At 49.1% G+C, this 18,219-nt stretch overlaps 1 protein-coding gene across 1 annotated transcript in view; it reads left to right on the top strand.

Annotated features, from left to right (window-relative positions):
• EFCAB8 (EF-hand calcium binding domain 8) overlaps positions 1-16,200 on the top strand; it is a 55,702-nt gene extending 39,502 nt beyond the window's left edge. Inside the window, exons 20-26 of the mRNA XM_047771317.1 lie at positions 2,789-3,010; positions 3,565-3,702; positions 7,257-7,425; positions 12,637-12,769; positions 14,227-14,431; positions 14,519-14,617; positions 15,574-16,200. Coding sequence (XP_047627273.1) covers positions 2,789-3,010; positions 3,565-3,702; positions 7,257-7,425; positions 12,637-12,769; positions 14,227-14,431; positions 14,519-14,617; positions 15,574-15,756 — 1,149 coding nt within the window. The 3' untranslated portion in view covers positions 15,757-16,200. The remainder of the gene's footprint in view (positions 1-2,788; positions 3,011-3,564; positions 3,703-7,256; positions 7,426-12,636; positions 12,770-14,226; positions 14,432-14,518; positions 14,618-15,573) is intronic.
• Positions 16,201-18,219: the final 2,019 nt, after the last annotated feature.

Below are 18,219 nucleotides of genomic sequence, written 5' to 3'. Positions count from 1 at the left end.
AGGGGTCGAATCAGAGCTACAGCTGCCAGCCTACACCACAGCCACAGCAACTCGGGATCCGAGCTGTGTCTGTGGCTATACTTTAACCCACTGAGTGAGGCCAGGGATCAAACCTGTGTCCTCATGGATGCTAGTTGAGTTCTTTACTGCTGAGCCACAATAGGAACTCCCAATGCTGGTTGGTTTGGGGAAAAAAAATAAATGTATATAAAGCTGCCCTATTTCTCATCGTGTATTCCCTCTCACCGCCACAGCAGTAGTTGCAATTGCTGCTAACAGATTGGTTTACCTTTCATATTTTTTTTTTTAGGGAAGCAATGTAAAATCATAGCCATGTCTACTTGCTTTTCAAATTTAACTGTATATTATGGGTATATTTTCACATTAGTGATTTAGATGCAACTTATTCTTTTATTAAGTTAAAAAATTCTTCTAAATAATTGCCTAGTGCCCCACCGTTTGGCTGTATCAGGAACTATGAAGCCAGTCTTTCACTGAGACAAGTAGGTTAGTCCCAGTTTTTAACTTTTGTGGGCAGCGGCCATTGGACATCCTTGTACCTACATTTCTGTGTGCTTGTGTGAGTGTATTGAAAAGATGGATTTCTGGAAGCAGTGGACCCCATCCTTTTCAGTCCCCCCAAAAGTAACTGACTCAATGCCTGACCTTTTGGGTTGGTGACTTCGTCCCGACAGGGCACAGGCAGTGGTTCACTGAGCACTTACCACATGCCAGGCACTGGGGAGGTGCCAGGGAACAAAGGAGACAAAAACATGTGCCATCATGGAGTTGACATTCTGGTTGGGGTGAGACAGACAATTAACCAGTGAGTGAAATAAATGGTGGGACACAGGCCGAGCGAGTTCAGTGGAGAACAAAAAAATTGGGTGGCGGGTAGAGAAAATGGCATGAAAGCTGGAGAGGCTGCTGCTGTTTTAACAGGGTGGTCAGGGAGGGCTTCACAGAGGAGGTGGCATCTGCACAGAGCATGAAGGCTGTGGTTATCCAGGAAGAGGAGGGAATAGCAGGCTCAAAGGCCCTCATAGGAGAGTTTGTTTTTAATGTTCAAGAAAGAGCATTTTCTTTGATTAGAAAGTGATATATGTCCTTCATTACAACTGAAAAATTCAAGCCTTATCAGAAAGTGTGAACTAACAGAATGACTGTCTCTTTCCTCAACCTCCAGAGGTCTAATCACTTAAGGCCCATGTTGTGGCCTCTCTTTCCTTTTTTCCTGTGCCTATACATGTGCACATACATGTTTGAATATATATATGTGCCTAAGTGGTCTGGGTGTAATATAGATCTCTGTCATGAATCTTGACTGAGTTTTTGATTGGAGAGTTGCACACAAAGGACTGAATGTCTATCGGTGAGATTTCAGGCACCTTGGCTGGCAGAGGGGTGTGTGCATATGTGACTGGCTGTAACTGTTGAAGGCTGGCCCCCCTCTGATGCTGACCCTCACTTCTGGCTTCTAAGGGGTCTGCCTCCCACCTTCACTGCTGCTTTTTAAGCAGCAAAGTCCTTTCCCTCTGGGGACCTGGACAGCGGATAGAGTGAAACTCCTTAAGATGATTCCTGAGATCTTCATGGCACTTCTTTTTGGTGCATCCTGTTCATCTATAAGGAATCATGTTTTAGAAGAACATTTGATGATCTGGAATATGATTATGACAAAACATTTTAAATCTCCTTAAATTATGATAAATAATGACTACTATAAAAATTAAGTGTGTATCTTTGAGGTGTATTTTTATATGCCTAGATGCTATATATATATACCAGGTATGATTCTGGTTTTCAAATAAAACTGAGGGTGTTCCGAGACTGTAGTTCAGCTGTTTTGTTTCTTTGTTTGGCTGCCACCCACATCTTCATGGTGATTATTTCTCGGTATTGGGATTCTGTGGGTAATTTTGATTTTTCCTCACCCGTGCCATCCACATTTTGTACAACGTGCAAAGTAAACTTGTGTAAAGTGGGAAAATAGGTGCCCTTCGTTTTTGATTTAGAGACTCCTGGTTTTGTGACCCTGGCTCCTGGGCCAACGGGACGCAGGCTGAGCATTTTGGTTTGGGTCTCCGTGACAAGGACAATCAAACATTTGTTGTTGTTGGCAACAGGTTTTGGGGACACATAACTGTCATATTTGACTTAGCAGGAATGGAGAAGCCTCCAATTTCTCCTGCCAGGCCTGATTCTCCCCACCCCGACTGTGCCTCACACCCAGTGGGGGCCTGGCAAACAACTCTGTTCTTGCACCAGCCAGGCAGGTCGGGGGCCACAGGAGCGCCGGGTAGGGTGAAAGTGAGCAGAGCTGGGATTTAGCAAAGGGCGTGATCCAAACAAGGCTTGAGGAAGAATGTGGTTAAAATATGTTTTGGGGGCAATTTGCTGGAAATACGGCATTTCACTGTAGATCTCTATGAAGGGGAATGAGTTCGTTCGCCAAATCACTTTGAGTTGAGTTGGTCTTACAAAGTCTTCTTTGAGCCTAGGCTGAATCACACTTTTTTCATTCAGTGACCATTCACGGGTTCATTACTATGTGTTAGGCAGCACTGTAGTTGCTGAGGGCAAAGTAGCAAACAAAAAAGGAGACAAATCCCTGCCCTCAAGGAGCTCATAGTCCAGCCATATGTTCCTGGTCACCAGCTAGGTAGGATGACTGCTGTCCCATCCCAATTTTCTCTGGATGTCTAGGAAACAGGGGCACCAGTGGCTGCGGGGTGTTTCCTTGTCCGGGCTCCCAGCGTCTCTGAGCCGGCTCACCTCTCTCGAACAGATCATCTTCTTACAGACCAGGCCTCGCCTGCCCCACACGGCTGCCCTGCTGAGCAGCTGCATGGATGGCTACATCTATGCCTGGTCCATCCACGGCAGCGGAGGCCTGCTGGGAAAGTTCCCCGTGGACGTTGAAGACAAAGGGGACGTGGTTGTGGGTGCCATGGCCACTGATGAAAATGACTGGATTCTTGTCACCGGGGATTGTAAAGGACACATCAAGGTGAGGAAGTACCAGCATTGAGATTCAGGGCTGGCATATGCTAAGCTCTGGCCACCTTTGCCATATGTGGTCCTCGCCTAGTCCCTCCACCTTCTGGGTACTAGTTTCACTTGTAAAACAGCTGTAGGGGTTACCTTAAAGGCCTCTCCTGCTCCCATGGGCCCAGGGAAATGAGTGAGGCCTTGGTCAGGAGGCCCTAAGAAACATCCCCCGATGGGTCCTCTGCTCTGTCATTCTCTTCCTCCATTCCCTCCCCCTGCCCCAGGCCATGCAGTCTGTGACCAGCTGTCTCAGGAATTGATTTTGTGCTTTGTGGTGACATGAAGCAAGAGTGTCCTCTCCTTAGTTCAGTCCTACCCTCCCTGCCTGCCAGCTAAGGGTCTGGCGTAGAAGAACCTTTGGGCCCCTTCTGGCCCTGAGTGTCTGGGTATCTCAGAGGTTCGAGACAGAACTGTCCCCCAAAAGTGAAGAGAAAGGGTCTGGGAGGGGCCCATGGAGTGAGCTGGTGTTGGGGCCAAGGAGTGCTGGGCTGTTAATTCACACTTTGTGCCTAGATCTGGGACATCAAGGATTACTGCACATTTACTGATAAGCCACCAACCCATCCTGGTAGAATAAACAAGTTTCGGTTCTTAATTCCTGAGCGGATTCAGATCACCCTCCCAAACTACACTCCCTTAGAGGAGAAAAAGGTAGGAAGATTATTGGACAATTGCTCAGAAAAGTGCCTCTGAGTCCCATTAATGAGCTGGGCCCATGGTTCTCTTACTGTGATTCTAATCTTTCATGTTTTCTGTTCAAGTTTGTCTGGTTGATGTGGAAAAGTTTCTATTAACTAGAAGTCGCCATTAACCAGTGAAACGCACCAAGTATGCACATACCAGATATACCCACATACACTTGCAGACACGCACGCGCGCATACACACACACACACACACACACCTTCCGTGGACTTTGATCTTTGTAATGAAGGTCCTGAAGTCATGAATTTTTATTTTATTTATTTATTTATTTATTTATTTATTTATTTATTTATTTATTTATTTTTCTTTGCCTTTTCTAGGGCTGCTTCCCTCGACATGTGGAGGTTCCCAGGCTAGGGGTCATATCGCAGCTGTAGCCGCCGGCCTACGCCAGAGCCACAGCAACATGGGATCCGAGCCGAATCTTCGACCTACACCACAGCTCACGGCAATGCCGGATCCTTAACCCACTGAGAGAGGCCAGGGATCGAACCCGTGACCTCATGGTTCCTAGTCAGATTCATTAACCACTGAGCCACGACAGGAACTCCTGAAGTCATGAATTTTTTAAAAAAATCATGAAAATATTTGTGTATTTTTCTTTCCTTTTCTTTCTTTCTTTCTTTCCTTCTTTTTTTTTTTTTTTTTGGTGTGTGTTTTTAGGGCTGCGCTTGAGGCATATGAAATTCCCAGGCTACGGTTGACTCAGAGCAGCAGCTGCTGGCTTACGCCACAGCCACAGCAACGCCAGATCCGAGCTGCATCTGTGACTTACACCACAGCTTGCAGCAACACTGGGTCCTTAACCCACTGAGCAAGGCCGGGGATCAAACCTGCATCCTCATGGATACTAGTCCAGTTCTTAACCCACTGAGCTGCAACAGGAACTCCCGTATTTATGTCTTTTCTTGAGAAGGTAATGTATTTACATAGTTGAAAAATCACTTGGTATTTCCCTGAGGGCTGATGAGATTGTGCAGCCTTTCCTTAATTATCAGGAAAATGCAAACTAAAACCACAATGTGATACTGCTACACATCTACCAGAATGACTAAACTGAAAAGGACAGGTAATACCAAATGTTGGCAAGGATATAGGTCAACTGGTGATGAAATGGTCCAAAATTGGTTATGGTGTTGGTTGCAGACTCTCTGAATATACTGAAAACCATGGAAGTGAGCACTTGAACACTTTAAATGGACAAATTTATGCAAATTGAATCTCAATAAAGCTGTGTTTAAAAGCTATAGGCAATAATCTGCAACAGTAATAACTGACTTATTTTTCTCTTAAAAAAGCTATAGAAATGATACTGCAAATACTCTTTTCCACAAATCTTTGTAGTTGTTATGTACACATCTGGCAATTTATCCCTAGGAAGTAGTATTTAAAAGAACATAACTTTAAGGCCTTTAATGTGTACTGCCAAACCCCATTCCAGAAAGTTTATACAATTTTGCACTTTATTAGCCTGCTTTGCTTTATCCTTGACAGCATAAGGTTTTTATTACTAGCAGTATTTATCTGAGTGAGTGTCCCCTGGGTCTATTAGAGTGCCTTGCTTAGAGTAGGCATTCAATACATACATTTTAAAGTGAAAAAAACCTTTTGGTTGATTTTTAGGTACAAGTGGTTTCTTTTGCCTTTAAATAAAATATCTTTCCTTATTTTGTTGTCTGTATATACTTTTGTGAATTATGTCTTCATGCCCTTGGCCTATTTTTCTATTGCGGTAACCATCTTTTACAAATGATGTATAATCATCTAAAAATATAAAGGGAGTTCCTGTTGTGGTGCCGCAGAAACAAATCTGACTGTAACCATGAGGTTGCAGGTTTGATCCCTGGCCTCACTCAGTGGGTAAAGGATCTGGCATTGCCGTGAGCTGTGGTTGTAGACTGCAGACTCGGCTCAGATCCTATATTGCTGTAACTGTGGTGTAGGCTGGCATCTGTCGCTCCAATTTGACCCCTAGCCTGGAAACTTCCATGTACTGCGGGTGCAGCCCTAAAAAACAAAAACAAAAACAAAACAAAACAAAAATATATATATTGAAAGATATTAAGTCATTGCCTGCCCGATGCAGATATTTACCCCCTAATTTGCCATTTGCCTTTTTATTTTATTATTATTTTTTTTTATTATTATTTTTTGCTTTTTAGGGCCATACCCACGGCATATGGAGGGTCCCAGGCTGGGGGTCTAATCGGAGCTGTAGCTGCCGGCCTACGCCACAGCCACAGCATCGCGGGGTCCTAGCCATGTCTGTGATCTACACCGTAGCTCATGGCAACGCTGGATCCTTAACCCACTGAGCGAGGCCAGGGATCGAACCTGCAACCTCATGGTTCCTCGTTGGATTCATTTTCACTGCACCACGATGGGAACTCCATGCCTTTTTATTTTATTTATGATAAGTTTTTAAGTTAAAAAATTTTTTTGTGGTTATTTTTTATTCCCATTGTGATTTTCCCCATTGCCTGTCACTTTCTTATTCAGAGATAAGTGGTCGCTTATATTTTCTTTTAGATGTTCTGTAGTTTCCTGAAAAAGCATTCTCCAGCCCTTCTAGTGTTTGTTTAGTTATACGATATAGGACAGTGAGTTAAGTTTCACTTCTTAGTTTTTCAGGAATTCCAGGGCTGTCGATTGAGTCCTGGTCTCTATCACTGTCATTTTCTCTGCCACTCACATCATCTACGAGTGTTTTAAATATGTATTTGGGTTGGTTTGTGAGCTATTGTCTTCTGTTGTTCTGTTTAGTTTTTACTATTGTAACTTAACATACTTGATTATGGTAAAATAGGTTGCCCTTTATTAATCTTGTTTTATTTAAAAATGGATTTGGGAGATTTCCCCAGTGGCTCAGTGGGTTAGGAATCTAGCTTTGTCACTGTTGTGGCTCTGGTTACTGCTGTGACTTGGGTTTGATCCCTGGCCTTGGAACTTTTGCCTGCATTGCGCGTAGCTCCCAGAAAGTTCTTGGGTATTTGCACTTGTTTTCCAGTTAAGTAGTTTAATTCTCTCATAGTGCAGCGTGATGTATCACCACCCGATTCACCCTATTTTATACCTGATGCCCAACTGAATAACTCGAGAAGACGACCTGGGTTCTTGTTTAGCTCTGTCACTTTCTAGCTGTGTGGCTCTGGGACAGTTACTGAGCATCTCTGATCTCTCCTTTGCGGAGATGGTGAGACTCACACACATCCTGTAAGGTCATTGTGATGTTCATATGGGATAAGCTGTATACAAGCAGCTGGTAAACAATATAGTCATATGCAGAGCTTTTTATGATTTTACTAAAGGGACCAGTGAAGGCCAGAGAAGGGCTGGAACTTACCTGAGGTCACCAGAAAGTTCATGTGGGAACGTATCTAAAACTAGAACCCTGGCCCGTGTCCCAGGTCCTCCCAGAGGGCTCTGCTGCCTCCAGTCCTGGGTGCCCTCTGATGAGCCTGTGTCTTAGTGTAATTAATTCTCCTGTACCATCCCCTGTAGGTTGTGGCTGGTCAAACCATTTCCCTGGTTCCGCCCAAGCTTCTGATTACCTGGAAGGGCCATTTGGATAGTGTGGCAGACATCCTGTATGTGGACAGCTTCCAGCTGGTTCTCAGTGCTGGCCAGGACCGGAATGTCAAAGCGTGGAAACTCTCTGGTGACGCCATTGGTATGATCCTGCTGAAACTTGGGCTGTGCCCCGTGGCCCTTCCTGGCCCCGCGCCGTTAGAATATAAGCTGCATAAACATTATCTCCTATGGGGTCAGGGTTCCAGGCTGCAGCAGCTGTCTGTGTTTGTGTTACAAGCTATGGGTCTTTCCAGTTGTCCATTCAGCAGTCTGTCCATTCATTCCTCAGCTGTCCATCCACCCAGTCACTCATCCACCCAATAGCATTTACCTTTGTGTATCTAGTCCTTTATCTGATAAGGTACTTTACCTTCTCTTTTTAAAAGTAAACTTGGGAGTTCCCATTGTGGCTCAGTGGGTTATGAATCCCACATAGTGTAGGTGAGGATGCAGGTTTGATCCCTGGCTTTGCTTGGTGGGTTAAGGATCCAGTGTTGCCGCAAGCTCAGCATAAGTCACAGATGCAACTGGGATCCGGCATTGCTGTGGCTGTGGCATAGGCTGGTGTCTGTAACTCTGATTTAACCCTTAGCCTCAGAACTTCCATATGCCGCAGGTACGGCCATAAAAAGAAAAAATAAAAAAATAAAAATCGTTGAGGTATAACATACATAAAGAAAAGCACACAAACCAAGAGGGTCCAGCTTGGTGAACTTTCAGAAGGTAAACATTTACCTGTATGTCCACTGTCGTGTGAAGAAACAGCACATTACCAGCTCTTGGGGGCTCCCCTCATCCCCTGATCCGACCATCTCTATCTGATTTTTAAATCCAAAGATTAGGTTTGTCTGATTTTGAACTTTGTATAAATAGAATCATCTGATAGTTTCTCCTTTGTGTCTGGGTTCTTTCTCTCAAACACCATTGTGTTTGAGAAGTTCAGCCATTTGTTGGCTGAAGTAGTTCATTCATTCTCCTTGCTGAGTAGTATTCTGTTGTTGATACACCATCATTTATCTGTCTGGGCACCGGGGCTATTTCAGGCCATTAAAAGTAGCACTGCTGTGAACATTTTTCTTTTTTCTTTTTGCAGCTGCACCTGCGTCATATGAAAGTTCCTGGGCCAGGGATCAAATCTGGGCCAAAGCTGCAACCTATGCCACAGCTGCGGCAATGCCAGATCCTTAACCCACTGCCACATTGGGAATTCCATATTCTTACACAGATTTTTAAATTTTTTTAATTTTTTGGTTTTTAGGGCTGTATTCGTGGCATGTGGAAGTTCCCTGCCTAGGGGTCGAATTGGAGCCACACCCGCTGGCCTACACCACAGCTATAGCAGTGTGGGATCTGAGCTGCATCTGCAACCTACACCACAGCTCATGGCAACACCAGATCCTTAACCCACTGAGTGAGGTCAGGGATCGAACCCACATCCTCATGGATCCTAGTGGGGTTCGTTAACTGTTGAGCCATGAAGGGAACTCCAGATATGTGCATTTCTATTGGATGTATATCTAAGAATGGAATTCCTGAACCACAGAGCATACACACTCACTTGCAGTAAATGCTGCTGAATAATCTTTCAAAGTGGTTATCAGTTTACCCTCTTTACCAGCAATATACAGTAACTCCTATTGTGCCGTAATTGTGCCAACTCTTGGTATTGTCAGTGCTTTAAATTTTAGCCATTTCAATGAATAAGTAGTGGCATTTCACTGTAGTTTTAATTTGATTTGCAGAGTAGTGAGGCTGCAAATCTCTTTATACATTTATTGATCACTTGGCTGTATTGCTTTTCTTTTTTTTTTCCCCTTAGAGACCGTGTTTGTTTTTTTTTTCCCTTTTTCTTTTTTTTTTTTTGTCTCTTTTAAGCTATTTCTTGGGCCGCTCCCGTGGCATATGGAGGTTCCCAGGCTAGGGGTCAAATCGGAGCTGTAGCCACCGGCCTATGCCAGAGCCACAGCAACATGGGATCCGAGCTGTGTCTGCGGCCTACACCACAGCTCACGGCAACGCCGGATCATTAACCCACTTTGCAAGGGCAGGGACCGAACCCGCAACCTCATGGTTCGTAGTCGGATTCGTTAACCACTGCGCCACGACGGTAACTCCTGTATTGCTTTTCTAAGTGCTTGTTCAGGTATTTTGCCCATTTTTCTATTGAGTTATTTTGTTCTTTTGGATTTATAGGAGTTATTTATATTTTATGAATACGAGTCCTCTTACAGTTGTATGTTTTATAGATGTCTCCTTCTACCAGTGGGTTAAGGATCCAGTGTTGCTGTGAGCTGTGTTATAGGTCGTAGATGTGGCTTGGATCTGGTGCCACTGTGGCTCTGGTGTAGGCCGGCAGCTACAGCTCTGATTCGACCCCTAGCCTGGAAACCTCCCTATGCCGCAGGTGCAGCCCTATGAAGACAAAAGACAAGAAGAAAAAAAAAAGAAATGTGGATATATATGTGATCAATTACATGTGACACATAATGTCATATATAACATATATGTATGTATAGTAGTGTATGTGTGTATATAATTACACATATACAAACACACAGTGACATACTATTCAGCCATAAGAAGAAGGAAATCCTTTGTGCTAACAAGAGGATATTATGCTAAGTGAAATGAGTCAGAGAAAGAAAACATTGTATGATCTCCCCTCTGGTCACCAGTGCTGTGTGCTATGTGAGTCCCTGTGTGAGCTACGTGTGCCCTTCTTTTGTGGGGGGCCAACTGCTGTGGGTTCACTGGTAGGCAGGGCTGGCCCCTGGCTGGTTGGCTGCAAAGCTAGGCCTCACAGGGCAGTTGTGCTCTCTCTGGAGGGCAGGGTAGGCTTCCCATGCATTTGGCTGGGTAGCCTTCGTGGATGCAAGGCTGTTGCCAGTTTCCTGGAAGGTGAGGGTGAGTTCTTGTATATCTGTATGTCCTGGGGATGGGGGTGGCCTCAAGGCTGATGCTGTCCCACTGCAGAGTGGTTAAGCCTCCAGGGTTAATCGGTTAGAGGGAGGATTTAAAAATGGTGCTTGCCAGGAGTTCTTGCTGTGGTGCAGCAGGTTAAGATTCCAAGTGCAGCAGCTCGGTTTGCTCTGGAGACCTAGGTTCCCCAGCTCAGCCCTGGTGCAGTGGGTTACAAGGATCTGGCTTTGCTGCAGCTGTGGCTCAGATTCAGTCCCTATCCCATGAACTTCCATATGCCGCAGGGGCAGCCATTAAAAAAAAAGGTGCTTGCCAGCATCAGTGTTATCATGATAGGACAAGTTGCCCCAAGTGGCTGCCATCCACATCTGTGTCCTCAGAGGGCATCCCAGTTGCCGCCTGCCTCTCTGAGAGGTTCTCCAAGATTAGCAAGTGGTTCTGACCCAGGGCTCCTTTAAAACGACTGCCTCAGAGCTGGGACTCAGAGCGTGTGAGATTTTGCTTGTGCCCTTTAAGAACAGAATCTGTTTCCTATAGCCCCCACCTCCCAGCTCTCCCAAACACATGCCCTGCTGGTCATCAAAGCCAGACGTTCTTCCCAGCGTAGGACCCCCCAGGCTAGGGAGCCTGGTGTAGAACTCAGACCCTTCACTCCTTGGGGAGGATCTCTGTGATTGTGGTATTTCTTCCACTTGGGGGTCGCCCAGCTGGGGGTGTGTTTTGTGACTATGCTATAGTCCCGCCCTCCTCCTACTCATCTCTTTGTGATTCTTTCTTTCCTTTTTTTTTTTTTTTTTTTGGTCTTTTTAGGGCTATGGCATATGGAGGTTCCCCGGCAGGGGTTGAATCAGAGCTGTAGCCACTGGCCTACGCCAGAGCCAAAGCAACACGGGATCCGAGCTGCATCTGTGATCTACACTATAGCTCACTGCAACGCCGGATCCTTAACCCACTGAGCAAGGCCAGGGATCGAACCCTCAACCTCATGGTTCCTAGTTGGATTTGTTTCCCCTTAGCCACGACGGGAACTCCCTATATAGTATTATATAGTATTTATCCTTCTCTGATCTATTTCACTTAGCATAATGCTCTCCAAGTCCATTCGTATTGCTGCAAATGGCAGTTTCTTCCTTTTTTATGGATGAGTAATACACACACACACACACACATACACACACGCACACACATGCGCACACACACACACACACCCATACACAGCCATATCTTCTTTATCTGTTCATCTGTTGATGGACACTTTATGTTGCTTCCCTATCTTGGTGATAGTAAATAATGCTGCTATGAGCATTGGGTGCCTTTATCTTTTTAAATTTATATACATATATATATATATATCTTTTTTTCTCTTTATGGCTGCACCTGCAGTATATGGAATTTCCCAGGCCAGAAGTCTAATTGGAGCTGCAGCTGCCAGCCTACACCACAGCCAGAGCAACACTAGATCCAAGCCGTATCTGGCAACCTACATCACAGCTTGTAGCCATGCCAGATCCTTAACCCACTGAATGAGGCCAGGGATTGAACCCACATCCTCACAGAGATTACACTGGGTCCTTAACCCACTAAGCCACAGTGGGAACTCCTTCAATGAACACTTTTGTTTCCTTTGGATATATACCTGGGAGTGGAATTGTTGGGTCATATGGTAGTTCCAGTTTCAGTTTTCTGAGAAAACTTCATACTGTTTTCCACAGTGGCTGCACCAGTTTACATTCCTACCAACTGTGTATGAGGGCTGCCTTTTCTCACATCCTCGCCCACTTGCTATTTGTGGGTTTTTTTTTTTTTTTGATGATAGCCTTTCTGACACATGTGAGGTGATATCTCATTTTTCTCAGTAATTTTTTTTTAAAAGATGACCTTATAACACACCTCTCTTGTTTTTCTTAATCAAAAATAATCCTCCCGCAGGAGAATGGCCTACAACTCCCTATATCTGCCTGGACGCAGAACTCATGGTTCGCTGTTCTCACTTCTTACTTTCCACTCCAGCCCTCTTCCTCTCCAGACCCTCTCCTAATCTCACATCTGGTAGATGCCTGAGAATCTTGCGCCCTCACCATTTTACACATGAACTGCTTAAAGCCTGACTGAGGATCCTTCCGTCACTACCGTAGTACTCTCTCCATCTCAGCCTACCTGTGGGGCAGGATGCTTTAGGCCTGAGCTCCAAGTACATCCTAGGGTTGGTGTCTGACTCCTCCAGATGCTTGCTGAGTAGCCGGCATAAAGCCTGGCACACGATGGGCATAATAAGGTGTAGGCCAGGGATACGGGATTGCCGGCTGACTCTTGAGGGTGGATGGTGAGGGGCAGAATGTTCAGAGGAGGGAGGCCAGTCCTTGGTACTGAACTGGGTCTGGTTAAATCACAGGGACATTTGGCCTGAATGTTTGGAAAAGGCTGCAGGATGCCCCGATGATTAGTGACCATGAACTAAGAAAAAGCTTGAAGGAGGAGGGTGACCGCGTAGACCCTGCGGAGAACGCCTTCCATCCCCAGCTTCAGTGAGTTATCACAGTGGTCACTGGTCAGCTCAGGCTTTGGCGGGGGAATGCTGGGAGCTCTCCAGATCCCAGGTGGCCCCCCCTGACTTGGGTAGTGCCGAGCATATTTGGGTAGGGCCTGCAGAAGGCCACAGGCTTAGGAATTGCAGGCAACTTGACTCCACAGGTTGTGGCCATGCCCTAGGAGCCAGAGGCTCTGTTCCAGCCCAGATCAGCTGCAAGATTGAGCAGTGCAAACCAGAAAACATTAAAACTCAAGTTCTTAGATGGGACCCTGCCCTAGAGCCAAGTTCAGATTTGCCAGGGCTGGCTTCCCTGCAGAGGCCTTTTCTGTGTGGCCAGAGGCCCTGGCAGGGGAGTGCCCAGGGCTCCGGTCCTGAAGAGACATGTGTTATTTCTCTGATCAGGGGCGCAGGCTGCTTGCTTGCTTCTTGTTCTTTCCTTTACAGATTCCTCCTTTACTTCTGCTCTACCCTTATTTCTGACCAAGTCTCAGATAAATCTGGGCTCAAAAAATATTTACTGAGGAGTTCCCACTGTGGCTTAGTGGGTTAAGAACCCGACTGGTATCCATGAGGTTGTGGATTCGATTCCCTGGCCTCACTCGGTGGGTTAAGAATCCGGTGTTGCCGTGAGCTGTGGCTAAGTCACAGATGTGGCTAAGGTCCAGTGTTGCTGTGGCTGTGGTGTAGGCCGGCAGCTGCAACTCTGATTTGATCCTTAGCCCGGGAACTTCTATATGCTGCATGTGCGGCCCTAAAAAGACAAAAAAAAAAATTTACTGAGGTCCTGCTGACGACCAGGCCCTATGTTAGGTTTTAGACATCCACAGTAATCCAGACACAGGTCCTGCCCCAGAGAACTCACAGTCCCCTTGGGGAGATGGACATGCAAACCTATGGCTGCAGTTCAATGTGATAAGTGAAGAGACTCCTAAGAACAGGGGTGGCTCAGAGAATAATCATCTGATTGGATAGAGCAAGGAAGGAAGGCTTCACAGGAGAAAAGGCTTTGGAGTTGGGTTTTGACGTGTAAGTAGGAGTTGGCCAGGCACACATAGACTCCTTGTGGCTCCCATGCTCCTGTCAAGGCATGAATCTTTATAGTTCTCTGGGGAGATATCAAACCAGGCAGAGGCTGGGCTGGTGAGGGTATTTAAGTGTTCTACCAGGGGCTGCCCAGGAAAGATGAGGACGGGGTTTCAGGCCCACAGAAGAGGACATAGGGTGGTAGGAAGGGTTGCAGGGCTTTTTGGGGGCCAGTATAAGCAGGTCTCTGCTAGTGTTAATTGAACACTTTCTCAGTGATGGGCTCTGGGCTGTATGGAACTCAGGGGAGGGATGAGAAGGTTGGAGAAGATCAGGCCCAGAAGGGAGAAACCATCTTACTGTTCCTGGGAGGGCTGTCCCGTCTCATGGTGCAGAGGGCGTCTTATGAAGGAAAGCCCCTCACATCAGGAAGGAGCGGGATCTTGCCGAGGTCCTGGTGTACCAGCAGCGGGAGCAGGTGGCCCTCATGGCTCTCCTGAATGGGAAGGCGGACACGGAGGCTGAGGCTTGGGCCAGGCTGCAGAAGATAACCCTGACATCCCCATGGGCTGGAGAGCGCTCCCCGGAAGACATTGAGAACAGCTGGTACAAGTGGGAGTCCAAGGGCAAGCAGGTGAGGTTGCGGGGGCACAGGGAGCGGGTGGAGGGGAGCCCTTGGCCCTCAGTCCCAAGCCTTGGCCCTCGCCCACGACTCCCACAGGTGAGCAAGGTCCTGGGAGCCGTGTACCAGCCCAAGGAGCGGTCACGGAGTCCCCGACTCCTGTTGACCAATGTGCAGTATGGCTGGATGAAGCACCAGGTGAGCCAGTGGGGGGCCAGCTCCCCGAGATGCTGGGGCTGGAGCCTGGGGATCTGTCCTCTGTCGGGGGTCACTCTTGTGCCCATTTGTCCCTCCGGTGGGGGTGAGGTGCACATCCATCCTTTAACAGGCTTCTGGGCCACCCACAGTCCTGGGATGAAGCGGATCTGCCTGGTTTGTTTGCCAAGGCCTTGGTTGAGGCCAAGGACACAGTCCTTGGAACTGACCTCATTGAGCCTGTGGGAGGAGGTCATCCATGGGTATTCAAAACATTTTTCGGAATCTGTTTGTTAGCAACTCTGTCTCCATACTGCAGGCCGCTCCTGAGCAGACACAGGGCCTCATGGTGCCAGAGTCAGTAAGAGACGGAGGGAATGGAAGGGGGCCTGTCCTTTGGGAGAGAAAGGAGCCAGGGCCTTGGGAAAGACCAGCATTGTGTCCCATCCTGCCTCTTGTTTGGGTGGATCCCAGCCTCTCCCTCCTCATCTGGCTCAGGGGCTCTAGGGAGCCCCCTTGCTCTGTGGTGGGGACTCAGAATGAGCAAGCTAACCCCTGGTCCTGGGCTGGGGAGAGGTCGATGCAGAGAAGGAACACTCAGCATCCCTGCCCTTTGATGGAGATGGGCTTCATCTCCAGCAAAGGGCGAGTACTAACGGCAGAGGTGGGGGCAACTCTGGGGAGCTTTTTGCACTGCAGCCTCACTGGGGTCCAGCTTGAGGCTTCATTCTAAGCTGGGGACAATCTAGTGCTGCCTTCACGGGACCGTTGCCAGCACTAGAGGAGGGCTGGGTGCTGGGGCCTGGCACAGAGTGGGCTGAAGGACTCGGCAGGGTGTGGTCATCAGCTCGGCATTCTGGAGATTTCTTCTGCATGGGAAGCCCCCAGGGCCCATCCTGCCTCTGCACCTGCTCTTGGTCCTGGGTGTCCCCCACACTCTCCTGCTCTGTTCCTTGCAGATCTCACCTCAGATCTACCAAAGCCTGTACTTCAAGGATCTGGCACCCACCCAGCAGCCTGACTTCATGATGCACAAGGTCCTGGACCAGCAGGGCCGGCTCACTCTGCGGAAGACCATGCCCGACTACACAGCCAGCACATCTGCTGCCACGGCATCCTCTCCCACCTCGAGCTCTCCATAAACCTCAGGCTCTGGGTTTCTGGAGCTCAGTGTGCCCACCTCCCCGCAGCTCCAGCCCTTCCAGGCCTTGCCGCAGCCCTGCTCAGCCCCCGTGCCCAGTCCCCCCGCACTGTCCTGTCCCAGGTATCCAGGCACATCCTACAGAGGCCAGTGAACCCCAGGCACATTGTCCCTTCCCTCAGCCTGCTCCCCAGGCCTCTGAAGGTCGCCTTCTGTCCCGTGGGGGAGGGTTCCCACGTCAGGCTCCAAGGTGGCCCACCGCCTCTCCTGTCCTCCTGCAGGGCCAGCAGCCCCACGGGTTTTGTCTGTCCCTGGCTTCCCTCTGCCAGGCCCAGAGGGTGCAGACCTTGCCCTGGCTGTCCCCACTCTGCCTATCTGGTGAAGCCGGCCTTCTTCACCAGAGTCCCAGAGGAGAAAATAAATGTTCTCAGATCTTGGAGTCCCAGTGGCCTTGAAATCGGGTCCCTCATCCCTTAGGCACCGGGCTGTGTCTCTGAGATGGTGTCCTGCTCCCCTGGCAAGGCTCTGGGCGGGTGCAGGGAGGAGAGTCCCTCCCCCCCAGGACACCTGTGTGGCTTTCTGACAGGTGACAGGCCCAAGCCTGGCGCAAGTTGGTCGTGCCACTGGGGTGAGCTCTTTGGTTCTGAAACTTGGTTCATCTTCACAGTAAAAGTGAGGCCCAGCAGCCACCTGGAGGGGGTAGTGACTGCTGTTTTTTGCTTTCTAGGGCTGTACCCATGGCATATGGAGGTTCCCAGGCTAGGGGTCCAATCAGAGCTGTAGCTTCCAGCCTACACCACAGCCACAGCAACGCCAGATCCTAGCCATGCCTGTGACCTACACCACAGCCACAGCAACGCCAGATCCTAGCCATGTCTGTGACCTACACCACAGCTCACAGCAATGCCGGATCCTTAACCCACTGAGCGAGGCCAGGGATTGAACCTGCAACCTCATGGTTCTTAGATTTGTTTCCGCTGTGCTTCGATGGGAACTCCAGTAGTGACTGTTTGTTTCCTGCCCCTGCCTTCTGTCCCCTTTTCCATCAGGCGCTCCTCTGCAAGGAACCCTTTTTTTTCCAAACCATTCTATGTCTAGAACGAGAGAGGCCTGCAAGTGTGATGGGTGGCAGCCCACCCTGGTTCTGCCGCTGTGTGGCTTTCAAGTCCTTCATGGTCTCTGGGCTCATTGCCCCTTTCTGGCCAGGAGGCACCTGTCCAGGCCTCTGCTGGCCACCAGCCTCTTGCAGCTCCACACCCCGTTCTGAGCTCTGGGGGACTCAGGACACACAACCTGCAGCCTGTGGGGAGCCTCAGCGGCCCCTGCCATGTGCCATGGTGCCAGGGGGCCACCAGGTGGGGGCTTGCCGGGGCAGTGGGGAGGTGGGCTGCAGGTCTGCTTTTTGGGGGGGCCCGTCTAGGTAACTCTCTGTTCCCACAGGTCCTCTGGCCCAGCCCAGGGCTCCACCCTGAGGGGCGAATGTACAGCTTCTCATGTCTTCACCTCCACCTTCCTTCTCACTCCCAGGTGCAAGCCCTGCCTCCCTCTGCCCTCTGTCAGGGAATCCCCTGTGTCGCCAGGCCTCTTCCCTGGAGCCACCACATTCTCTCTGCTGTGGAGAAACTGGGGTCTGAGCCTCCCCAAGCCGTGGCTCTTGGGTTATGAGTCAGGGGGCACCCAGGAGCCTGGATAATCAGGGCCAAAAGACATTTGCCTGTTACACCCAGCGTCACCCCTGCATCCTAGGCCATCCGTTTGCTGCGGTAACAAAGTGCCACAAGCTGGTGGCTTGAAGCTACAGGAATGTATTGTCTCACAGTTCTGGAGGCCAGAAATCTGGGTGTTGACAGGGCCATGCTCCCCCGAAACCTGGAGGGGAGAATCCTTGCTGGTCCCTCCCAGCTCCCGGTGGTTGCTGGCCATCCTCAGCGAACCTTGGCTTAGAGCACATCAGTCCCGTCTCTGCCTCTGTCATCACAGGGCCTCCCCGCCTGGGTGTCTGTGTCTTCACACGGTGGGCCTCTGTGTGTGTGTGTGTCTCCCCCTCTTGTAAAGGGCACCAGTGATTGGACGAGCCCCCCCCCCCCCCCCGCCCCGCCCCAGTATGACATCCTCTTAACTCATCACATCTGCACTGACCCTGGTTCTGAATCCAGTCACAATCTGAGGTACTGGGGCTCAGGACTTCAGCATAAGTTTTTGGAGGATACAATTCAGTCCAACCTCCAATTTGTAAGTCCCCTCCAGGGGTGGGGAGGGTGCCATGAGCCACAGGGACCCACCGTGCAGGACTGAGTGTAGGTGTGAAGAGTGGCTCTTCTGAGAGCAGGTGACGCGGGGGCCGGGGGCCTGGCAGGTTGGCCAGACCTGGGCGCTCAGTCTGAGCTTGCCGGTGGCAGGCCCAGCCCTCTCCCCGCCTCGGCCGCAGGCCTGCCTGCCACACTCTTGGTTCTTCTCAGGGGGC

Source organism: Phacochoerus africanus, chromosome 3, assembly GCF_016906955.1.
Source record: "Phacochoerus africanus isolate WHEZ1 chromosome 3, ROS_Pafr_v1, whole genome shotgun sequence".
NCBI classification, from domain to species: domain Eukaryota; kingdom Metazoa; phylum Chordata; class Mammalia; order Artiodactyla; family Suidae; genus Phacochoerus; species Phacochoerus africanus.
The sequence above is the reverse complement of the archived record's forward strand: the minus strand, read 5'-3'. Positions and strand labels throughout refer to the sequence as shown.